Below are 26,236 nucleotides of genomic sequence, written 5' to 3'. Positions count from 1 at the left end.
ATGTCTTCTACAATAGAGGAGTGTTTTTGTGCTGCTTTTGATAAAACTTCGAGAGAACAGAACGAGCTCAATCACACTTTCTGTCGGAAGCCCAGAGTCTGCGTCTGTCGTTTCCCACTGCGGCGCACAAGGCAGGATAATGGTTTTTGTCTGACAATCTTTCTGATCCACAATGTCCCATGTGTGTTTGATCAGGCCATTATCTGGCTTATACTGTTTAGCCTGGCGCTGGCAGGAGTAAACAAGAGTACAAGTTAAATGCCAGTTTTGGGTATCTGGCTGTTTTTGATAGGGGGATGCGACGAATAGATTTCAGTCTGCACCGAAAAAGGAATTAAGGTTTAATACCCAGTCCTGGTGTTTGCGCGCTAGCTTAACACAAAGCCATTGTGACTCGAAATGAGAACTCAGTTTGAGGTTTTACCAGGAAAAAAAAAACGCCTTCAAACAACACTTACGGTTTCTCTATCAAGGCAAATGTCTGTTGGATTGCAGCTCCGGCCTTTAAAAACCACTGGACCAGTTGGCTAAATTGAACCCCTGCTGTCAAGGAAGTGAAAAGTGTGTGTTTGTGTGTGTGTGTTCTTATCTGTAGGAGGGCAGTGTGTGTGTGTGTGTGTGTGTGTGTGTGTGTGTGTGTGTGTGTGTGTGTGTGTGTGAGGATGATCTGCTTCCCCTCACTCACGTCTCAAGCAGCGAACAGTGACGAATACGACCCCTGACATATGCAAATGTCCACTGATTCACACGGGCCGAGCAGAGCGCGAGTGTCTGTCTGTGTGTGCATCTTTTTGTGACCGTGTGTGTCCATGTGCAGTGAAATCAAGCCCGTGTTTGCACACTTAAAACCTGCCTGCATGCAATGAATGTCGGTTGATAATGTCTGTTTGTCTGCAGAATGAAGTGTGCAGGGGTCTGTATGTGTTTGTATTTACGTTGTGTGTGTCTGGCCTCCTGGGAGCTGAAGCGTGTGTGTGTGTGCGTGTGTGTGTGTGTGTGTGTGTGTGTGTGTGTGTGTGTGTGTGTGTGTGTGTGTGTGTGTGTGTGTATGTGTGCGTTTGATGGGAGACATGCTTACTTGGATCAGACTTGGAGAATGTGTCTCTATCCAGCAGGTTTCTGAAAAAACAAGAAAACAAAGACACGTGTTGGCATTAGAACTGATTGTGCGGCGCTCAGACTTGAGCAAAGAAAGTAGAACAGGGTAGTTATTGCATCACTAAAACTCGCCTAATTAGCTCCCTCTATAACCCCCGACAACATGTTTAACCATAATCCTCCCCTGAGCTGATGAACAAAAGCCATTTCATCTTGTCATCAAGGCAACAACATTAAACAGACTATAAAATTGAGCTTAAAATGGAGTCCATTTATATTTCAAACAGAAAGAGAAAGCAGCGGAAGAGAGGACCTATTTTTCACTTTTTTTTGCACTCCCTGGATGCGCGGCAACAACAGTGGAGACTGCCATCAAATTTACATGACACTCCAGTCTTTGCTTTCTGCATGAAGGGGGGGGGGGGGGGGGATAAATGCACCAAAGAGTCCCATCACAGAACAGATGCTCGACACCACTGAGGTACTTTGCAGTTAAACAGCTCTGAAGGAATTTAATATGCAGAGAAAAACAACACGTTGGAGCTGTCGGAGACGCGAGAAGAAAGATATCGAGGAGCAGCTCGGGCTCAGGGCAGGGAGACCCGGAGTGTTACGTCAGTGATGGGCCCTCTCCGTGTGCCATTTGTCTTAAAGAGTCCACGTCTCAGGAGGAGGTAGCCAGGAGGTTGACAACACCCAGAGGAGCTGGGGTGAACCCTTCACTCGCCCACTCGCCTTGTACTCCTGCCAAATCTTACATTAAAACCCCATAAAGCTTTCATAGACCGAACCCAGGAGGATTAAATAATATGAGGGCTGCAGAAAGTCCAGCAGGACATTTCACCCCAAAAACTACTGTAGTGGAGCAGCTGGAAGCTTTTGATAAAACAGGCATGAAGAGACCAACTCTACTTTAGAATACAGGATTTTTATTCAAAAGACTGAGTGAGAGGCTACAATTATTGGGGAAAACCTGCAAATTCATTCATACCTGAGGTAACAAAACCGATATTTACAGCTTCAAAAAGACCGTATGGATACTCTGCATGAAATATGAGGCCACATATGCTTCACAGATTGTGTTCAAATGTCAAACCCCTGCACGGTGGCTTGTAGGTGAAATATCACTCAGTTACTTTGGGGATATTCCAAAAAGTCTGAGAACTTTGCAAAAGACAATTAAAAAGTAATGATTTTCCAAATTGATGTAACCGATGTACCAGATTTTTCTCTCCTTTTTCTCAATAAAAAAAAAAAAAAACTGCAACAGTTCCACTTCTCATGACACAAATGGGTTAACGTTTTTTATCTTAGGGAAAATTCTTGCAGAGGCTGCCCAGGCTAACAAAGACGCCCTAAATCTAAAGACAGCGATAATGATGAGAATATTCAATATTTTATGGCTAGCTTCCAGTGACAACTTTTTTTTTAATTTCCTGCAGATTTAATCACAATAATCACATTTTTAAAATAGATTTCATACCGAGAATGTATCACATTTAAAAGGGGGAAAAAAAGCTACTCGCCACCTATAGCAAGGCAGCCTTAACAGTTGATTCAGGATTTTTAGGTGGCGTCTGGGGTCGGACATGAATATGAGTGTGCACGTTCAAGGGAAGCAGGAAGGGCTGTCAAATTTAAATGAAGCAGTGGCCAATGTGGAAGACGCTCACTGGAAGACGACGGACCAATTGGGGCGGCCAATCAGATTTCAAGAGGGACCCGGGTCTCCTTCAACCCCACCTGGATCCACACCTGTCACCATGCCAACAAGCTGCTGCGAGATTGCATTACAGGCTTCCAGATCAACCACATGTGTTAAAGCGTGATACGTGCAACAAGATGATGACATGTTTTGCTGCAGACTTGTGAATTCAGTGGTATTAAATGCTTCTGTATGGATTTGGATCTGATGTGCATGTAGTCTACAGGGGGAGAAAAAAAAACAGATCATGCTGCAGGAGTTTCTTTGGATATTTTAAGCCTTTTTTCTCACTGCTTTCACTGTCACATTTGGAATCTTCTGACTGACATGAATTCAAGCTGACCTCCTTACAGCCATTTTCAAAGCCGACAGAGTGCGATTTTGACTCTTAAAAGGGAGATTTTGTGTAAAGCACCGCTTTTAAGCTGCATTGATGTCAGCAGCGAGACGTCCGCACAGTGCTCACAGTGCTGACAGAGACAGACAGAGACGAAGAGGGAGAGAGGGAGAGAGGCCCTTGCTATCATGCTAGCTGCGGGGTGAGCGTTCTGTCGCCCATCCTGTCCTTTATGACAAGCAGTGAGTGTCTTGAAGCCGTTGATGGCTAGTGATGTATCTAGATCAGGCACTCGTGTTGTGCTGATCCCAGTGAGGCCCAGATGGTAAAACGCCACGCTCGGCTGCTCTCGCTGTCAGGGAACGCCCACTGGCCTTTTCCCCGGCTTAGAGACCTTAAATAAATGATAATAAGCGATGGAATCAGGCCTAGTCATATCAGAGCTGTGTTTGTGACAGGCGGAAAGTCTGGGAGATTGTGTAGGAGTGAGAAGTGGGCGACTTCACCTGCCAAATGGGATCAATGTCTGATAAAAAGAAATACTGTAATATGTTGGCTCCCAGAGGAGAACGGGCACGAGCAGCCAACGAGATGTGGAGAAAAAAAAAAAGAGTTCAAGTATGTTTGAATGAGAGAGCACAACTGAATGTGGTTGAGTGCTGGCAGAGCTGCGCACACTTACATGGATATGGTAACTCTCCCTCTGATTCACGAGCACCTCAGGGCTTCCACCTGGCCCTCGTAGAGATGGCCGACTCTTTAAAAAGCCCTTTCCACCGCGGGCTGCCCGTGAAAACGTCTGTGCAGTCCGAGCAGAGTGCCCCATCGTTCATCAAACATTTACAAGAGTGGTCCCTCCCCGACACCAGAATTACATTTGAAATCCCACCAGTGACATCACAGCCTCCTAAACATCGCAGCTGGAGCTTTAAATACCTGTATGTGAGGAGGGAGCGGTGGCGGAAGCCGTGAGAACAATTGAGATGAATTTTTCCAAGATGTATTCTTTAAAATGAAAAAAGGAACATTGCTTGCCCTTCGTGTTTTCATCACGACCGGACTGATCAAGGACGAATTTTCCAGGGAAAAGAAAAGGTGACGCATTCCAAACAAACATCATATATATACCGTACCCCTTGCTTTGCCCACAGACTGTCGTGTTTCATAACACAGATGTTCTATACGTCTTTACACAGCCTTACAATTTACTAGTATTTTCCATTTCAGCACAATGTGATGCCAAGCAAGCAAAGACGAAAACAGCTTAGCCTGCTTGTGTCGTGACAAGAATATTCTCTTTTGTTTGCTTTGAGCAAATCCAACTAATTAATGGGTAAAAGGGCCTAATGCAAAGGATTAAAGAGAGAGAGAGAGAGAGAGAGAGAGAGGTACCACAGGGAGTCTTTGGTTTCCATTAACATCCGCACTATATGACAGTGCAAATGTATATAAGGTGAAAAGTCTTCCTTCTATCTTTCTGAGCTTTTAACCACATGGCACAGACTCGATCAACGGTCGCCTGCCTGAGAACATTATCTGATCGTATTTTCATTTCAGTTTCAAATGAACGTTAACCGATCTTTTCAAAGCTTTTTGCAGTGTCAATAAAATTTGAGTTCTTGAGGGAAGAATGTGCAACTTTTTGATGCAGTAGATGTCGCCCTTGAGCACCAGCGTGAAACCAAAACAAACTGTTTGGCCACGCCTCCGCTCTCCTCCAGCGACACACCTCCAACCCCTCTCCACTCACGTTTGAAGGAGTAATGCATTTGAACGCACCGTCACCCCTCAATTCCACCAGGTCGGTGCACATTGCGTGTCCGCTCCGGTGCGTCACGGTTCCTTGCACCCTCGTCCGTCGGCACCCATCGGCATGGAGAACGCGGCCGATGGGTGCTGAGACAGAGGAATTCCCGCGGCAATTAAACAGATTTACTCACAACAGCACAAAATTACACGATGTCTGTGCTCTAAAACTCTAAATAATCCTTATAAACACTTAAACAAACACGTGTATGGTTATTTCTCTTAACCGTCAAAACAGAGTGTTTTATTCTGAAAATGAACCAGATCTTTTAATGTTGCATCGGTGTCTGACTTCCTGTCTTGCTGGATCTTTTGTGTGCTAAATTGATGCGCCATGCTCCGGCATCCGGCAAAAATAAAAGCCTTGCATATCTGCTGTGCCGGGCTCTGGATGCCAGAGCAGAAGACGGAGCCGGTGGAAGCACACACATTGAATAAAGTGAAACCTATCAGCTGAGAAAATTGTCCTTTTGTCGAGCGCCTTGCATAATGCATTGTGGGATTCATACACTGTTCCAGACCACAATGGTTGTCCCCTATTTTTTCCTGAGATTACATTTTCTCATACCCTCCCTATCTTTTGAGAATCAACTTTGTGACACAGCCATTAATAACTCCCCCCCCCCCCCCCCCCCCCCCCCCCCCCCCCCCCCCCCCCCCTCACTGTATGCTTTTAAATGGATACACTTCTTTAGCCTGGCTAACCATGGTGGGCTTGGAAGCATTAAACCCCACCAGGGTTACTGTAGTACCGGCCTCGGTTCACTTAACTCCACATGACCACAAGGAGAAAAAAAGAACCTTCTCAGCAAGAAAAACCCTCCGCTCCTTTCTGCTTCCTGGAGTCACTGAGGTCCAGATTGCAGCGTGGGCGGACGCTCCCATCACATAACTTCACCTAAGCCCATTAGGTTGACATTTAGCCCTGCAGCCAAATGGAGGGTTTGCTTTCTGTTAGTGCAGAAGCAGTGGTCTGTGTTGCTCAGAACGGTGTAATGAAGAGGTCCCCTCGGTAAACAAAGGTGCAGGCACAAGCTTGTCCTGCCGAGAGGATAACAGCAGATCGATAAGGTCAATCGAGTCTGAAGAAACTCTGAGCTGCTCTGATCAATCAACCTTTGAAGCACCTGAGACACTCTTTAACTCCGTAACGATTTTCACAAACCCAAGTGTGTGTGTGTGTGTGTGTGTGTGTGTGTGTGTGTGTGTGTGTGTGTGTGTGTGTAATGTGTGGTGTGTTCCTTTAGTTCAATAATGAACTAAAGGAATCCTGATTCAATGAGAGAAAGCCACAACATCAGCACTCCTCCAACATCATAAAGAAGAGAAATTATAGGAAAAACAATCGAAAAACAATTTTTAACAAAACTAATTTCACAACAACACTGGGAGCCAAACTCCTTCAGTACGACAATTAACAGATTTTCCTTCCCCATCACAGACAATCAGACTTTCTTCTTTGTCATGAAACTACTTCAGTTATTTTTTCATTGCTTCTTAAAATCCATCAAGTCATCAAAACACTTGCTGCATGATTTGAGGAGCTGCAGTCGATCACAAAGACTCATGAATTGAAAAAAATTAAATGTTTGAGTCATACGTTTTCAATATGGTGGCCATCATTGTTTGCCAACACCTGTTGTAGAAGAAGCCAATGGGTGTTGTCCCTGACACGACGTGCAGGTTTTATGGATTCATCATGTCAAGTTTTGAAACCTTCTCCAAGGTTCAGAGCAAAACAGGAAGCAGTAGTTTTTGATGCATATTTTGTGAGCATTCTTACTCAGACATCGTTATGTAGCATATGTGAATAAAAAAAAAGAGAACTGCAAATTAAATGCAATTAGATAATAAAAAATTATGATGTGACTGCGTCATTTCGAATCAAAAGAAAACCCTGAATTAAAATGACAATGTGCTCAGTAGAAAGGCTTCAAACACTGCCAATCAACTGACTATTTTCCAATCTGTCCACTGCAATCAGAGAGAAGAAGGAGAGTGCATATGCAGAAGATGAAAGCAGAGGAGCAGAGGGGGCAGGAGGTGAGATGGTTAGTAATGTGATGGAGCCATGCCGGCTCTCTGAGCTAACCAGGCGCAGCAGCGGTGGTTAGGCTGGCGGCTGGTGTCTTAATTAGGGTAAAATTACTCCTTCAAAAACTCATTAAGGCAGCCACTCAGCATGACCCTCGCTGGACCTCCTGCGGTTTGGACCCCCCCCTCACATGTGACCGACTTGATCTGTTGGTTTTACGCTCATTGCTCTTTTGCACAGAGACAACGAAGGAATTGAAAAAAAAAAAACTAGACGTACATTTGAGGCAGCAGGGCAAAAAAAATGTGAAGCAAAACTGGAGAGGTGAAGTAGAGGGGACACGGGAGATCCTTTAAGTCCAATTAAAGTGAAAGCTGCACTGAACGTGGAGTTGTGACGCTTCAGTTCAAGTTAAAAGCCGACTACCTGGTAATTAACAAGACAAATTGCTGTCAGGTGGAAAAATATGAAACAATAAATATAGAAAGAAATATTGAGAATAACATCCCAGACAAGAAAGTGATGAATTGCATAAACAAGCTGTACCTGGAGGACTGTTTTCACAGCTTATTATAACAGCGAGCTCAGCCACAGTGTAGAATCTCCCTCATGACACAACTGTTGTTTTAAAATCATTTAGGTCCAATGATCACGTGAAAAATGACTCAACCACTAACTGAAAGAAAGCAGCAAGCCAAGAATCTAAAAGGGGGAAAAGAGTCATAGAATACTTTTCAAGAAATGTTGTGTTAAATGTTCAACCTTGATGTGAAGCATTCAACAGAAAATAAATGCTTCACTTTGTCCTATTTGTCCTGTAACTTGGGTCATTTCTGCTTCAAGTTTTAAACTACTTTTCTTGCAAGATAATCAAGTCTCCTCTGTGCTCCTGTCGGCTTCATTAGTAAACCGTGTTTTTCAGTTTAAAGGGAAAAAAAAAAAAAATCATAATTACACATTATTATTATTCAGTAAGATTTGATGTGTGATTAGTTCCTAAAAAAACAACACCTTCCTGTACAGCAAAACCTCGACAGTCACTTCACCCTGTTTATCTCTTCACACCTTCAACATGTTGCCAATCAACAACCAGCACTCGACAACAACGTCAACATTTACATCCATTGTTTTCAGCCCGAAACATGTCGAGTTTAAACATCACACCTAGCGGGTGGGTTAGCTGTGGGCTGCAATTATAGATCGTATAAAGGAGATGGACGGATGCTCTGTGATGCCACCCTTTGATTCGTGGGCGTTTTGAGGCCTTGAGCTGTGCAATATGGTAGTGCGACTAAACACTGAAGCATTTTGAATGTTGCAAGGATTGCCATGCGGGAATCCTGAGGTAGCCGTGCACACTCTTATCTACGTGTAGTTCATCTTAAACCGGCATCTTCATACAGTCTCTCCGTCCGTAGAATTGGGTTCATCGGTCTGTTGTCAGACAGTCTCTCCCCATCTCGCTGCCCACCTGCCCATGTGTGTTGGGAAGAGAGAGAGAGAGAGAGAGAGAGAGAGAGAGAGAGAGAGAGAGCGAGCAGGTGTGCTAGAGATCGAGGCGAAAGCAGCTTCCCGAGCCCGAGTCTGTCCTGAACCCAACCATGCAAACGTTGTGACTGTGTGTCATTCGATTGGACTCATTGCCATTTAGTGCAGGATTTTCACACCTTTATGTATTTTTTGGGGGGGGCCCTTTTTGCCAATATTAGCTAGGACAGCTGAAAAGAGACAGAAAATGTTTTGCAGCTGGGAACGACATGCAGCAAAGGGCCGAGGTCGGATACGAACCAATGGCAACGCGACATACCTGCTACAGTCTAATCTAATCTGTCAAAATGTTGGACAGGCTTAATTAGGAAACGTCCTCATTTCTCATCAGTGTTAAGAAAATGTAAAATATTGGGTTAACACAATCCCGTGAGTATAAGAGGATGCTGAAGACAAATATTAATAAATCTTTTTCCGATACTTCTCATTTAGCATCATGTCGAGTCATCGCCTGCTGGCAATAACCAAAAACACGTTTAAAGTAGATTCAGAGGTTACCCTCATTTCCTTGAGCAAACCGCTCCAGCTTGGCTTCATCCTGTTGGAGTTGACAGTTTTTTAAACTTTGTGTTATCTGGCTAAATTAGCTCACAGCAGGGGTTTGCAATGGATCCTCTTAAACAGCTTTCAGTGGATCACTTTGAGACTGAAGAAAACATGACCTGTGATGATTCTGGAGTGGAGCATCTTTAACAAAGCAATTATCAGCGATGGGCATCAGAGATAATGATATCTCAGGGAAGTGGAAGTCACACTCGTCTAAAGAACGATCGTATCACATCGGTGTGTTCAGAGTGAAGACTCTCTAAAGGACACACTTGGAACACAATGGGGTGTCATTTTAACCTCACCCCCCCCCCCCTCAAACTATAAACTCTCAGTACTGTTTTACACATCCACGTTCAGCTCGCAATTTCTCCTGAGCAGCGTCTTTGCCTCTCGTCTCCTCTCACCAGTTCTCCCTCTTTAACGGCCCCCCCCCCCGCCCCCCCGTGACGAGCCTCCCCTCACAGTTTGAAATCTCTGGTGTGAAATATCGTAATAAGCCTTTGGAGCGGTCGTACTCTGGAGGCTGTTCGATTTGAAGACGATGTTTACATAGTTGGCACCATGCAGCAACAGTGGGACTTCACTCGCCGTCAGACAGAACTCTGCAGAATCTGCCATCAGCACCGACCACAACCACGGCTAGTTGCCAGCGAACGTTCACATCGGACAAACACCAATACAAGCAGAGAAAAGTGATTACGAGACAAAAGGATTTTCACTCAAATCTAGAAATAGGAACTCAAAAAGTGTGTCACACTTCACGCGTTGAAAAATCAGGGAAGAGGACCCAATTGCAGGAACACAAAAATACTTAATAAAAACAAAAGGAAAAAACAAAAACTTGCTCAAAACTTAGCCGGTTTCTTTTTTTTTCTGCTTTATGGTGTATAAAAATAGATCTCATAGGCTCATACTGATTGGATATACATTGTAAATCCCTCGATAGTAATTTTGTCCAGCTGCTCATCTAAAAATGCAAACGATGACTCCAATGATTTAACAATGACACACACACAAGGAAACTACTACAACTAGTGAATGTTTCAACTAAACTTGACAGGTATATTTTGCCATTTTCACGACATCTGACCCTAAAGATTATTTGTCGATGTCTTAATCTTCTTCGAATGAATAGCTGACTGACTCGCCGCTCACTAATGCGGTGCAGTCGGCTGTTTCTGAAATATCAGAAAAATGCACACAGGATTCTTTCTCTGCTCCAACAACTCTGTGTCTCTTTCTTCACCTTCTTTGTGGAAAGTGCAACATCGGCTGTGACACATCGACCGGCCTCTCAGCAGGTCAGCGTCCGACTTCAATACAGCCACATCCCAACATGTCAATTCTTCGACGGGACACACTTCCTACCTTTTGTGCCAAAAGGTCACAGCTATCTCTTTGGCTGTGGACCACTCAGATCCTATGACAGCCACACATGTGAACGCCGACATCTTTGTGCACAAACACTGTCAGAGGCGCTCCGAGAGCCTGCATGGTTCACTGTTTACCATCCACACAAGGAGATTGACTGCATCTCTGTTTGTACGGCGCGTGGATCATCAAGGCCGTTTGATGAGGACTGATAGGTGCTCATCAGTCAAACAGCCGAGCGCTGCAGCGGCACACTGGAGGGATTTTCCTCTCACTGATGGACAATATTGGACCGGAGTTAATCAATCTGTCAGTGCTCCTGCTTGACTTCACACGTGATGAGAGTGGAGATGGTTCGGATTTATTGAGTGAAGGAGGCCTTTTATTGAAGGATGGGATCTATCTAGATTGAATGCTTCAGTAGGTTTGCCAACAGGCGAAAACACCAAAAAGGGAAAATAACACCATCCATCCACATGCTGCTTCAAAAATGATCCATCGCTGTTTTAGCTTTAAAAAAAAAAAGATCAAATTAAATAGATTAACACTGGTGTGTCCATCAGGGACTAGAAGCAGTACCACTCGCTTTAGATACCCAGGATGCAGAGTGACTCTGTCTATTACTTTGTCGTATCATAATATTATTTTATTGTCTGTGTCCGTACATCGACGTAGAGATAATGTTTCTTAATTCTTTCACTCAGTCTCTAATTTATACTCTCTCAGGTCACAGTCACGTAGCCCCGAGCTACATTTGAACGGCAACAAGTCGAGCAAGTCAGAAAGTTGAAATACCAAAAACCATTTTAAAGAAGAAGTACCAACAAAATACAGAAATGTTGATAGAGAGAGCAATACCAACTGAGCTGCTATCCAAAGGCAGCTCTTTCAACTAGAAGGGTGGTCAGTAACACCTCTCAGCACAAAATGAGAAGAATAAATCGACTGTTTCATCGTCGGGGTTCGAGTTCTTTTTTATGCAAATTTGGTAAAGATTTGATGGCGCCAAATTTCAGAAATTAAGATTAGTCTCCTTTTCTTAAATTATATTGGACGGAAAAACGTTGATTGAATGTGATTATTTAATATGATGATGTAGCTGAAAACAACCGTTTTATGATTATACACCAAAAAGAATAAGACAGTGTTTATAATCATGGAGACAGTGGAGGCAGTATGCTGCGTTTTAGTCCCCAGTAATGGGTGAAGAATCCTTCATGTTCAAACTGCTGGCGCATTTCCTCACACCCTTCCTGCCTGGTAAATACTCGTCTTTTAATCCCGTCACTTCCAGTACTAAGAGCATGGTTTTTGTCATAAATATGACACCTCTAAGACGAGATACAAAAACTTGACACAGCTTCTCCAGCGCGTTGTGCAGAGATCCGGCTGCTGTTTCCACAGGCTGAGTTTTTACCCCTCACAACAGGTGTAAAAAGATTTCATCTTAAGATGCTCTTTAAAAAAACGACTTACGGGATCTTATGACCCACTTTCCCTGGATGAAAACTAGTCGTTTAACAGGCAGCGAGCATCGCTTCGCCCTCATGTAAAACATTTTTTTTTTTTTTAAAACCAACATTAAAGAGAAAATATAGTCTCATCCCTGGAGGTGATGAGATAGCCGTCAATGAGACATCTGCCTCTTCTAAGCATAACAATCGAGGCTTCGTAAGAGTATTTTACAAGATTAAAAGCATAAAACGTAAAATGTCTCGATGGAAACGGCGCTCCTGTCGCTCTGCAGTCATCTCTGGAAACACTCGGAGTCACAATGGAACACCTATGGAAATCGTCTGACGAGATGGGCGCTTTGTTTCTGCAGAAAGATGTTTGTGTGCACGAGTCAGGCTGGCTGTTGATGTCAGGACAGGTGAGCATGAGAGCAAGAAAGCTGGACATGATGACATGATGTATCCAAAGATGCAAGGATCCAAATTACAAACAGAAAATCATGGCTGCTACTCTAGATTTTTTTGCTTTTCGTGAGCGATGGCTTTTATCTTTTTGACCACGACAGGTCACTTGTTCTCCCCCAGAATCAAAGACCGACAGGATGCACAACTCGCTGGTCCGATGACTCCAAACTCCACTCCAACCATGAAAAGAAATGTTACTGCAGATTGTCACAACACCGCCCCTCCATCCATACAGCTTCGAGTTTGTCCTACATGCCCATTCACATGGACTGCAGCTTACAAACACAGCGTTTTAATGCACGAAAATAAATTATTTTGAAAGAAATGACTCGTAATTCTTTTCCAAAAGAAGGAGCTTTTATTCCATTTGATTTCAAAAGAACAATTATTTTGTTCCACTGGTCTCTTCCTCGTTCTGGAGGAAACATCTTCAAAGGCTCTGATCTTTGAACAGTTAAGGTCATTACCAGCCTGACGTCTTCTGGCGAGCCATTATCAGGCTTTTATCTCAGACCACAGCGCAAAATAAAATCACATTTGAGGTCAGTGGAAAAGTGGCACACTAGAATCTTTGTCTTGTCTGTGACCATGTTTGACAACACACAGTTTTACAGTCAAATACATTTTATTTATTTTCAAATATCCAATAACTTGAATAAATACGTCAACCTTCATGGAATAGGTCAGAACATCATACCTTGTTACAATCATGAGATCAATGATGATATTATCAGGGTTAGCGCTGCTTTAACAGGCTAATGAATTATCTTTCAGTTATTAACGAGTAAAGAAATCTATCCAGTGTTCGTTCTCTAATCTTTACTTGTTCCCAAAGATCTTCTTCTTCCAGCTTTACTCTTGTGATGATTTGCAGCTTTTCTCAGTTTTATTTAAAATACCTGTCAGTTATTCGCTCTTGGTTGGACAAAGTGAGTCATTTGGAAACATTTTCATTTCTTTTACAAACAAAGCGACACATCCAATAATCAAGAAATGTCTCCAAAGTTGAATCAGTGATGAATGTAATCATATTAATTATTGTAAAAATACATCAGGCAGTCCTTTAAATGAAAACAGACTATGTGATAAATAGTTCCTATATACACTGATGCTTTTCTGTACGATCAAGGAGCAGAGGTGCAAAGACTTTTTTTTAAGCTTCATCTTTCACCCCTTACATTATTAATCACTGTGCATGCAAAGAAGGCATAGGAAGATATAGAGCCAGATAGTTACCATGAAGACAAACCCACAGAAAAAAAAAATCCATCATCTTAAAATAGGAGTGGCTACTATGCCTCCCACCTTCACAACCTCTGACTGTCTATCTCATCTACAGTACAGCTCTCTACTATAACAATAAGACTGATCAAATCTCCACACACTGTCCATTCACTCTCCATCCTGTCTCCATGCAGAAAATGCAGAGAAAGAAATATACAACTGTGGACATTTAATACCAGGCACTTCAGCGGCTATTTGCTGGAATACAGGCTTCTTTAATTGGCTGTATCAGAGCTGGGAGATGTGTCAGTAGAGTAAAGACATGTCAACTCTGACCTCCATCTGGCCATCATCCAAAGGCAAACTGCTGCCAACCGACGCACAAAATCAGCAGTGTCTCCCTCCAAGTCCCCACATCATCATTCAACTAGCACTGGTGTAATTCAAAGAGAGATCTGCTTTCATCAGGGGTTTAGATCAACGACAGTGAAGTGTATTTGGTAAGAAAACAAGCGTCAGGTTAGTTTGTGGTTAATCCATTAAACAGCGGCTCTTTCTTGAGGGTCAAATACGCTCATTTAAAAACACACAAGAACATGCATTGTATGTATAACACCAGCAGAGTGTGAAACCAGCAACAGTTTTTACTCACCTACAAGAAACCGTGAGTTCAACTTTAGTGGCAGGTATCGCAGCGGTGAAAGGGTCTGCGTCCCCGATGCACGCCATATTCATCGAGCTGCTGCCTGGTCGACCGCTAAGCGCCACGAATCCAGCGCCTTAACGGCGGCATGAGATGGACAAATGGGAGATGAGCAAATGGGAGAAAGAAATAGAGGGATGAACGAACAAGAAAGCCTTGCAAAGAGTGGACAATGAACCGTTTGTTTCCCTGGAGCGCAAAAAAAAAGCAGCGGAGAGAGAGAAGCGCGGACGCGGAGCTGCAGCGCGCAAGAGTCGCGTCTCAGTGCGCCTCGGTGCTCCGGAGGAGAGAGGACGGTGTGAAGGGGAGGGAGCACACACATACCGAGACACAAACACACACACACACACTCACCGAGAGGCATACACACAAAGTGGGAGTGTACTATGCATCTGCTTGTGAGAAACAAATGGCTGGACAGAGCAAGCACAGAGGAATTCGCATTTCTTATTAAATATGTCTTCGAAAAATAAAGAATATCTGATTTAGGGGTTGCCTGCATAGAACTGGATTAACTTGGGTTAAACATTTTGCTTATCGCTAAATTAAGATTTGTCTTCAAATGCACTTGAAGTTGAGGGTTGGACGGAGAAAAGATTTGAATAGCCTATAAAACACAATCTTTAAAACAGATGTCTGCTGCATAAATACATAAAGACCAGTTAAAGCTGTTTCTTCCACAGTGAAGACAAGTTGCAAGGTCTGAATTTCTTCCAATAGGTGATGACAAAGAGCTGGCTTCAGGCTTTCAGAGAGAACTTTGGGCTTGAAGGTTTTTCAGTAGAGTAATTGTTGCACTATTGTATGAATGGTGCATATAATCAAACCTGCCTTGCCTAATAAGCCTGACTCATTGATCCTTTCCCAGACTATGAGTGAGTTCTTGTATTGCTCTGAAATATCTATATCCTAATTGTGCTGTGTGTATTGATCAATCTATGGAGACATATTTATAATTGACCTATTGACCTTCAAACAGTTCTGCCTTTCTGTCAGTATGTTTTGAAACTGTATTCTGCAAGATACTGTATTGTCTGATTAATGAATTAAGCCCGGACGATAGTTGATTTTAAGAACGTTTCAAATACCAATTCAAAAGGAAAAACTATGAGAAGTCAAATTTGAACATCAAGGAATCATCCCCAGTTCTTGTTCATGTTGTTAATCATACATTTATTGACTGGGAATGATGTGCATTATGCATTCAAAAAAATCACACTGAGGCCAGGACATCTTTAGAGCAACAACTTTCAGCTTTCCCCCCCTGTGCTTTTTAATCCAGTTTGTTGTGTGTGCGACTGGAAGACGAGGGCTGAAGACGCCCTGCGCAGCAACAATTAAATTATCTCTTTCCACAGCAGCTGTTTGACAATTACTGTTCAAAAAAAATGAGCTGTTCTGTTAATTACTTGTTTGCGCTGATATCATGAGCTCCTCTAATCATTGGATGAGGATGAATTATCCAAAACCTAATTTTCCTAACAACCATTATTTAAAGTGTTATGATCACTGAGAAGGAAAATAGTAATAAAAGCTTAAATTTGGCTCTGCCATCATCAAAAAATTAATTTTCTGACACTGGGGAGCTAATTGAGTTATCCGTGTGGTTGTGAAGAAATGTGGTTAGAAGAGTGTGCAGGATAAATGGAAGGTAAACTTTCTTACACTTGCACAAGTTTAGAAACATTTTTAAAAAGTAATTATATATTATTACCATTCTGTTTGCCTGCAATTTTTACAACACATACATTATAAGAGTTTTTATTTTTCCTTATCGCACGTATAGGCCATGTTGATAACATTTAACATGGTCATAGAGGTGTCACACTGAAGCCACATGACAAAGGCCACCTGAGCAAAACTAAGTTCATTAACCAGCCCAGCATGAAACTGAGGGCTATAAATGGGCTCGTGTGTGTCAGCTTCAGTTACACTGAAAGAACAGACGTACAGTTCTCCCCACGAGCCCAACACCTGCTGGATTTGCTGAACAGAGATTCAAATGTTTTTTATTGTGTTGGAACATAGGTATAGTTTAACCAACAGTTTTATTTTAGTGATTTGTAGATGTTACATGACAACCGTCTGCTCGTGTAGCATTACAATATACCACGTTATTATGCTCGCTAAGCATGTTAGCGTGCAAATGTTTGCTGATTATCGCACTTATGTATCCAAACAGAGACAGCTGGATCTTCAAAAGAGAGGCGCCAACGGGAAGCACACCATCTCGGCTCTGTGCCAGGAGGTGACGTGCTTTAGCCAGCCTGACAGGATAAGGACTGTAAACTGGTCCTAGTCTAAGTAGAACCCAAACATACAAGGAGAAAAAAGATGCTGCTGGATGAAACCAATGCAAGGATGTCAATTATTGGTTTGTGAAGTCCTGTAAATTATTTTTAAGTTTGGCATTTTGGTCATCGCCATCTTGGATGACCTTCCGATTAAGAGGCGACAACTCTAACCACTGAGCCACAGCCGCCTAAACGTTAGGGTGTAGTATGCATTTATGACCTATATAGCAGCTATAGTGACAACATACCCCGACCAACCTGCAACCAGTGATGTTTCCTCCTGCAAGCCTCCAGAAATAATGCATGCTTTAAGTATCCCTGTAATGACTACACTCACCTTGTACAGTTTATGGCCTCTCATGACATATCAGAGGGTCACAGAAGTTGATTTAAAATTCATGGCAATCTATCCAAGAGACAGTGACGTACCAAAACCTGGTTTACAAACCTTAAGGTGGATAAGGCGATCACATTATATTTTAGGATTTATAGGCAATAAGCTACGGCGTAAACAAGCGCTTTGTCATTTTCAGTGACATCATGTAAAATGCAATTATGACCATCATGTTTGATGTTATTAATCTCCTTTTTTTTATTTCTAGTGTTGAGATCAAATTATTCAGTTTTAAAAACCTTACTTTCTAAATTAAAATAACCTGGTAACATACAGTAAGCCCATGAAGTTGTTTTATATGAGGTACACACCTGGAATATTCAGAGAAAATATGTGGACATCACCAGAGTTATTCTGCTAAGAGCATTGGATGTTTAGTCACAGAGCTATGCGACATAGCACCACAGTCTGTGTCCATATTGAAGTTTCAGACACTTTTCTCCAAGTCACCTTTTGGATGAAAGAACCGAATGTGACTTTCTTCGTCATTTTCTGCCTAAAATGATGTGTAGTTACACTCCAGCCCCTCATCTCCACCTGGATTCAGCACCTGGCAATTTTATAGATAAAAAGAACCACAAAATGATCTAACTCCCATTTCACTCAAAGATCTTTGCAGAAAATGAAGACGAAATGGTGGGTCGCTGTGAAGTCTCTTTTTTTTGTCTTCTGACGGCTACATCACAAACTCAGTCCCTCTTTGAGAGTTTTATTTCAGGTGAAACAGAGAGAATGAGTCTAAATGTGTTGGAAGCAACTTCTCCCTCAGGCCTTGAGAGGGAAGATTTTATAAATTCCAATCAAGTGTGAAAACAGTCATATTCGCACATTTAATTACTGTCTTTGTGGATTAACTTGTTGACAAGAATACCGTGTTCCGGAGAAGGTTGGTCGTGTTTATATTTAAAAAAAAGAAGAAGCAAGTTTACAATCCTCATTAGCATTTACACACCTTTTATGTGTGAATCTAGACAAACAATCCCAGGTGTCTTGGCTGTCTCTCCTCTCAAAGGGAATCTATAGCCAACGAACGTGTCGGGGAATTAAAAGATTTGTTTGTCGAGTCTTCTACTATTAGTAAGACAGTAAAATAACAGTGAAGAACTGCTGCTTTAACGTCTTGTTTACGCCAATAAAAATGGTGGGATAGTGAGTAAAAAGGGTGAAAAACTGATTTAAGAAATGGTTGTTCAGAATCAGAACATACACGAGGAGAGCAAATTGTAATTGTGTGGTAAGACTTATGCAGAGCACAAACAAAGGACTGGGTAAAAAGAGATGCACATGAAATGCTCAATAAAGTTGACGCAACAGATTGCACGTATTATTATTCATTAAATCTAACTTTGTTAAAAGTTGAGTTAATATATCTCGAATTAGTTGCTAAAGAATAACCTGTTTAAATTGAGTAGATTCAAATAAAGCACACAAATAAATTAACCAAATTTAAATTTCAGTAGATCTCAATAAGGGAAAACATCTAAATTGTGTTTAATTTTCTTTCTTACAATCAAGCTCCTGTGTGAACTACTAGAATCTGGGTCTGCTGAAAAGAGAGATGACTGTCGTATGGCTCGTCATTGTTCCTCTCTGAAGCATTATTCCACTGTCGCTCTGTCAAACAACAATAAACTACATATTCATAATCAATCAGAAATAAACAATATATACTCAGACAATCGAAAAACAAAACGTGGAGAGAGAAATGAAAGAGCGCAGACTGACCTGTATGAAGTCCCATTCAGAGTCAGAGGGTTTCTTAGTATGGCTGCGGGAGAATTCTTCTGGACACTAACATCTGTCTTCTTGGAAAACCTTTGAACCAAATCAACAAGACACGTTAGTTCAGATACAACAGACAGTTGGTCTAACTACACTTTGAGAGGACAAGGATGACACTTGTTGAGCGTTTGTAAAACTCCAACAGCAATCTGGCAAAACATAGTTAAAATTTAAATAAAGTACAGTTCGTAATGCAGACATGTTGGAGGAAAACTGTAATTGTTTGATTTAAAAAAAAAAACCAAAACATAAATACATTTTTCATTCAACCTCATGCGAGTACCGTCTGCCTCCCACTCCCACCGAGCAGGGAGGGATGATGCGAGAGGTCGCGGCAAAACAGAGTAAAATGTAAATGAAGTGTATTTGTATATGTTCTCCTGTGCCACAAAGTAATGCAGACATGTTGGAGGGAAATAGTAATTGTTTGATTTAAAAAAAATAAAAAAAATAAAAATGCACATTTTTATCTGTACACAAATTTTTTTGGCGCGACCTCTCCTGACCCCACATCCTGGGTCTCTTCCTATCTCCTGGTTTAGAGGAAAATTTTGCCTAGCTGTTGGAGCTAAGCTATTAATTTACTATCTGCAGAGTGAGACTAACACCAACGGATCAACACTAAAACAACTCTAAAAAAAAAAAATGGGGGGGGGTGTCCGTTTTATAGCCTATATTTACATTTGAGCTACTTTATTTTTACATGACTACATTTTTAAACTGGTACTTTTACTTGTGTTTAAGTAAATGTGTTTTTAATAACAATATTTTTTACTTGAGTATAATATTTTAGTACTCTTACACCTCTGCTGACTTACCTTTCCTGGGTATTCACCAGGTCCTTTGTTCCTTTGTAAAAAAAAAAAAATGAAAATAATAATTGCAAGAAAAAATAAATTAAGCAAAAAGTGCCAAACAACCAAAGAGACTGATCTCTAAACAATACCAGTCTGTGCCCTTAAACTCTGCACACTCTTTGGTAATTTGTTGGAACCTAACAGCTCTGTTCCACTCCAGCTCCAAACTGCAACTACCTATAGGCCACAGGTGTCAAACTCCAGTCCTGGAGTCCTCAGACTTTTAGATGTCTCCCTGCTCTCACACACCTGCTTTAAACCAATGTGTTGTCATCAAGCTCTGCAGAAGTCTGATAACGAGTCACTCATTGGATTCAGCTGCGTCAGAGCAGGGAGACGTCTAACAGTCTGAGGAAGCTGGTCCTCCAGGACTGGAGTTTGACACCCCTGATAGGCTCTCAAGCTTCCTCTTATAAAGCAGCTGGAACCTACCAAAATGGGGTGGAAACTCTCCACCCCGTTCTACAAACAACACAAACTATCTGCAATACAGCTGAAGCATGTCAAAATACATTTCAGTTAGGTAAATAACATGTTTAATCTTAACAACCTAAACATCCCTCCACTTCTACCTAACATGGCACCTTCCACTTGACACACCCCCACATAAACCCTAAGCTTGGTACAGCTCTGTTTGACACTTCCTGGTTAAGAAAGCAGAGATACACACATCAAGATTTGATGTGTAACAATGAATAAAATATTTTAATGCAAAATAGTCAGTGTTTCTTCTGTTGGTTAAAAACACAATGTTTGAATTCATTTTTCAATAAGTTATTCTTAAGTTTTATTCACATAAAGACTTGTCTCTAGTCATGCTAAGCTAACATTAACACATGCCTGTCAAATTGTCAAAAACTCAAAGTCTCGAGACATCAAAGTAGAATCTGAGTCCCCAAAAGATGAACATGTAAACAAGTCTAATGTAGGTGTTTTGTCCGGTTTGAATGTTGCAATTACTGTGTGCATTTGTAATTTGGTTAGCCTTTTGTCATCCTGTTAGCATGTAGCTGCAGCAAGTGACTATGTGTAGCGTTAGCAGGAGCCTTGGTGTTTTGTGCCATAAATTGTCATAACGTTGCTTAGCATTAGCCTTGTTGCTGTGTTTTATGTAATGCAACAGAGTACTGAACAAATCTGTACATGTGAATCAAGATGTGGCCTCTTTATATTTTGTTAGCATTAAGGTGTCTTAGAAGCCTACAGCTTTAGTGAGCTCATTTGTTTCTATTTCTGCCTGGAGCAATGACATGGAGGTATATCAATTATCACAGCCTTCATACAGTGCAAAGTGCAATATTAGCTTCATACAGCAGCTGAGGGATTGATCCAGATGAAGTGTAGAGTTAGATGATTTGTAATAAGAGAAGCCCAGTTGATTCAGAGATGGCTGCGTAGTGAACTTTATCACTGGGAGATGATTTTACGACCCCTTGTTCTTCCTCAGTAGTAATTAAACATCCCTTCTTGGCTTTTGTTATAAAGTCGTGGGAAGGAGTTGGATTTTCATCATGACCTCAATGCAGGAATTTGTTTTCAAGTAGTAATTTTAAAAATAGTTTTGCTATAAGCTGCCAGGGTATCTGACTAGAATTGTATTATATTCACGCCTGAGTGCCTCAAATAGATTTTAAATCCTCCGAGCTCTGACTGCTCCTTATTACCCGACTGTCTCTCCAATCTCTCCTTCCCTTGATTAACTGGAGAGAGCTTTACTGTAGTACCCTTTGTGTTATATATGAACAGAGTTTTCTTTTCTAAAATGTACCCACTCTGTCATTACAATCTCTCTTGTAGCTCCTAAAGCATCATACGGCCTCGCAGAACTTTATTCTAAAATCTCGCTAACATTGCAAAACTTTCACAAACAGTTTATTTTCCCACAGATGATTTTTTTTGTCCAGTAAATTTTCTGTTTTACGAGACAAAAAAAAAAAAAAAAAGATGTGACACTTGGGAAGCTGAATCGTGAAATGTTGTTGGTGCTTTAATGACAGAGACACTGCATTTATTGAAATAGTTGCTTTCACTTTTTTTCTGAAAATCTGTTCATGGACTCATCTTTGCGGGTATAAGAGCAATATTATTCATCATCACTAGAGACAGCTTGTTTCAATTTTAAAGGTAATTAAAGGAGCCATATGTTACTCTGACACATAGAAAACAGAGCAGAGCTGTCTTTGAATTCGGACTGCGGTACCAACTCTGAACACTCGTGTCTCTCCATTTTTCAAAAGCCTCTCCAATATTAATCCTATAATCTAACCACGTTTCTGCTCGTCGATCTTTTCCAGAATCGGTTATATCAGAAAAAGTTCACTTGCCTGCTTCCATCACTGCAACACCCGTCGGTTGTGATGTTTGTCTGGCAAACTGAGGGGCGTCCAAAACAGCTGTGTGGGGGGGCCTTAAAACTCTATAAGCTACCTTTGCTGGCTCCAACATTCAGGACCAGAATCTAAACTGAGGAGGAGGACATACTGGCTGCTGCGCTGTTAGCTGCTGCTATTTCTCCTTATTGTCTGATCTGATGTAAAGTCCTTGTATCATACCTTTGAGAGTGAAGCAACAATAAGACTTTTAGATGACACATATTTTCTTCAGTCATGTGTTAGTTCTGCTGTATGAAAAGACCAATCTCAGTAAATACCACCTGCTGTGTAAAAAAAAAAGGTCCTTCAGATCTAGTTTGTGCTGAAGCAGGTCAAACTCTCTCTCTGAGGGACGGAGATCTGCTCAGCAAACGTAAAGCAGGCGCCAGTGTGAAAATGTGCACATCTCTGCATCTTGTGAAGAAGAAAAAAAAAAGCTGGTTGAGCTGTTTTTAAATGAGGATTAATAGACTTGCATCAAAGAAAGAGGACCAAAGCACACATGTAATATATGAACAAGTCAGCAGGAATGGCAGGCATGGTGCTTGCTTTGTTAAACATGAAGTTAGTGTGTGTAAGAGGTGATGTCAAGGTCTGGTTGATTTCTGTAAACACTGTAAAAAAAAAAAAAAAAAAAGAGGAAGTCGATTCAACCCATCTACTATCTAGTGACATCTACAAACCCTAAACACAGCAACATGCACATCAGGCAGCCGGTGATTGCTGCTTCCTGTCAGACAGTCCTGCAGATTTATTTCAGCAAACCTCCTGAGATGATCATTAAGCACCTGAGCAAAGTGTTTGAATAAGTGTTCGTGTGCAGGTACACACTGTGGTGCAGAATAACCTGAACCTGATGTTGATGAAGTAACATATTTTTCACTACGACTTTCCAAAACCTGGTCTGTTAAACCAGGAGAATATACCTCAATTTTAAGATTTCAAAAAGACTGTGACTGGAGGGGAAATGAAAGAACACAGTGGCTGTTTTATGATTAATGAGCGAAGTGCAGCTGGTCTACAAATCTTGTAAAAAATGATTTTTTTGTGTTATAACATAGACTGAAGAAGTACTGCAATTCTCTCATTGATTTATTCATTAAGCATCCAACGCATGAATAAAAAAAGGTGCATTCAAAAGTAAAAGTGATGAAGTTAAATCATAAATCAACAGCCCTCACAACAATCACACAACAAACATTAATATGAGACAGAGGTTCAAAGAGGTCATCCTTCTTCTTCTTGGCTCTGCAACAACTCAACAAGATTTATTTATTATTATTATTTTCTGAACCACAAGGCTATTTGATTAAAAAACTGTATGTTTATCACTTTATTATTAGTGCTGTTTGGGATGAATTGAGCAGAGGCTTTAAGTAACTGCAGAAACAAGCTTAGCAGTCTTGGAAAAATAGTGTGTGATGTTGTTGAGCAGAAAAAGAAAACAAATGAATTTACTCTCGTTGCTCTTCTTGAGTAGATGTACTGTTCTTAAATAGACCAACATGCTGATATGATCATATCCTGTCACTGTTTTACCATAAATAACGACATTTATACCTTCAGGAGAATACCAAATAAACAAATCCATCAAGAGCCATCACAGTTTTTGTTTTTCAGCTAAAGCAAGCTATGTCATTGTAGCCGACATTGTATTTTCTGTTGTTACCTGTAGTGAAAAGGAGCAAAAACAAATAGAGTACTTTTATTATCATCATTATTATGAGCTGATACTGAGGTTAGATGTCTTTTTTTTAAAGATGCTTTTTATGTCTTTATTTTAGAGATAGGCCAGTGCATAGAGTCACAACCCAGAGAAAGAGAGTGGTGTACCACATGCAGGAAAGGAGTCACATTTTGGACTTTGAACCTGGGCCGCTCGCTCTTGAGGACTCCAGCCTCTGCACGTAGGGGCGTGCGTACCAACCACCAGGCCTCCAGCGCCATAAGACATGTTTTTGTTGTGAAAGAGATGATGTGTTCGGTCCTCCATCGAAGTCAAGTGACGTAGCCTTGCTTCAAAAGTGTAGTTCATTCAACACGAATGTGCTGATTCCATTTCCAGACATTTACCATGCGTGGAAATCAAATCAGTGAAACTAAATGTTCAGAATATTGTGTTATTGATTTCAGACTTTAGGCCGGGCTCTCAGTAAATGACTTCCCATATAAATAATGGAGTGTGTTACTGAACTTGGCTGCAGGGCTCCCTCCACTGAAGAAGTTAATTAATGTGGCGGTGAAATAAACAAGTAAAGCTGTTTGAGCTGCAGGGAAACATACTGCACACAGTCCGTCAATGGTCAGATCAATGCTCATTTATTAAACATCAACTTTCGATTAAAAGTATTTATTACAACATTTGGTTAAATGGATCGTTTCAAAGACTCCTTAACAAAGAAACAAGAGGCACTTTGTAGACGCCTGCTTTTTAACAGTTGAACAAAGTTAACGTTGCACAAACAATCGTAAGAAATACAAACGTTTCTTTTATTATTTGATTCAAGTTTAGTATTGAAAAAAAGCTGCTGTGTTTTAATCCGTCGTCTAAAGGCTCTGAGTTGGTTCCTGGTCAGAGTTTCTGATTCAGTAATCATTTCCAACCAGAACTGGCGAATAGTTCTCACAAGCAAGGCAAAGTGCAAACAAACAACTTTGCCGAAACCCGGGATCGAACCAGGGACCTTTAGATCTTCAGTCTAACGCTCTCCCAACTGAGCTATTTCGGCTCATCTACAGTCCTTTAACGGTCTACGTGTCCGGGGTCATGGTGGACTGGAGCTGATCCCAGCTGTCATTGGGCAAGCGGCGGGGTTACACCCTGGACTGTTCACCTGTCAATCACAGGGCTGACACACAGGCCTTGTTCACAAACCAAATCAGATAGATCTGTTACCATAGAAACCATTGTGGATCAGGCCACGTCAATATGGACAGGCAGATCGGATCTGGTCACTTGCGATTTGTAATGTGGACAGTCCGTTATAGTGAGATCGGATTCTGATCGGATTTGGGCAGCAGTCTGAGCAAAGCCATCGAGACAGACAACCAGCCACACTCACATTCACACCTTTTTAAAAAAAAAAAAAAAAAATCACCAATTAAGCTGACAAGCACGTCTTTGGAGTGCAGGAGGACGCCGGAGCACCCGGAGAGAATCCACGCATGCACAGAGAGACTCCTGTCCGGCCTGGATTCAAACCAGCAGCCTCCTCGCTGTGAAGCACCAGCTGAGAGTTATATCTTATATAATGGAATTAAATCAGAATATTCTGCAGAGTGAACATTGAAGCTCTTGTAAGGAGTGTTTATCTGGGTAGGAAACACACTGATGCCTTTCCTACAAGCAGGAGACCCTCTGTGAGATTATTGATTATTACAACACATCACTACTTTTAATGTCTGTAAACGCTGCCGCAGGGTCGGTGTCAGACCAGGCGGTAAACAGCGTAATGTTGAGACGCAACTTTGACCTTTTTTTTTTTCTTCATTTTTAGATTTTCCACAGAAAAGATGTACAGAGTGTGTGATTTGTTGCTCTTAAGAAGCACCCATGAAACACACACATTACTCCGAGGCAGGAGTGCTGATCTGAGCAGCTCCACAAACACTTCATGTTTAAATTTAGAGGAGAAAGAAAGAAAGAAAGAAAGAAAGAAAGAAAGAAAGAAAGAAAGAAAGAAAGAAAGAAAGAAAGAAAGAAAGAAAGAAAGAAAGAAAGAAAGAAAGAAAGAAAGAAAGAAAGAAAGAAAGAAAGAAAGAAAGAAAGAAAGAAAGAAAGAAAGAAAGAAAGACGTAGGTGAGTATTACCTGTGAAAGTATGAAGGTAAAAATACTCATAAGTACGATATTTGATTAACTACAACTGCAGCTACAACAGCTAAATTAAAACACAAACATACATAACAGCCTCACTGTCAGAATTAAATCAATAAGCTGAGGCTGTTTCTGTGAAGTACACCAAGATAATGAGTACAGTTACTAAGGTTACACATTGGTTTCCTGCCTATTATTTTGTCAGTGAGACTGGGATTCGAAACAAGCAAACTCTCCAGGCCTCAGACCCCCGGAGGCTCCCACAGCCCAATATTCATCATGTCATTGAGTCTGCAATAACACCGCACACATTCAGCACTAACACTGATTCTAAGGAAGAATAATATGATTGTCTTGTCGAGGGTCTCTGTGTCATATTTTTCCTTGCTGTAAATTCATCATAGTCATTTCACCCTGCAGGCCGTC

The 26,236-nt window shown here is 41.4% G+C and overlaps 1 protein-coding gene across 1 annotated transcript in view; it reads right to left on the bottom strand.

Moving 5' to 3' along the window:
* Positions 1-14,598, bottom strand: part of LOC306825971 (copine-8-like) — a 76,629-nt gene extending 62,031 nt beyond the window's left edge. The window contains exons 1-2 of the mRNA XM_079346972.1: positions 14,245-14,598; positions 1,079-1,119 (exon numbers count right to left, since the gene is read on the bottom strand). Of these exons, the coding sequence (XP_079203098.1) occupies positions 1,079-1,119; positions 14,245-14,327 (124 nt within the window). The 5' untranslated portion in view covers positions 14,328-14,598. The remainder of the gene's footprint in view (positions 1-1,078; positions 1,120-14,244) is intronic.
* Positions 14,599-26,236: the final 11,638 nt, after the last annotated feature.

Source organism: Symphodus melops (genome assembly GCF_947650265.1).
Source record: "Symphodus melops genome assembly, chromosome: 6".
In the NCBI taxonomy this organism is placed as follows: domain Eukaryota; kingdom Metazoa; phylum Chordata; class Actinopteri; order Labriformes; family Labridae; genus Symphodus; species Symphodus melops.
The sequence above is the reverse complement of the archived record's forward strand: the minus strand, read 5'-3'. Positions and strand labels throughout refer to the sequence as shown.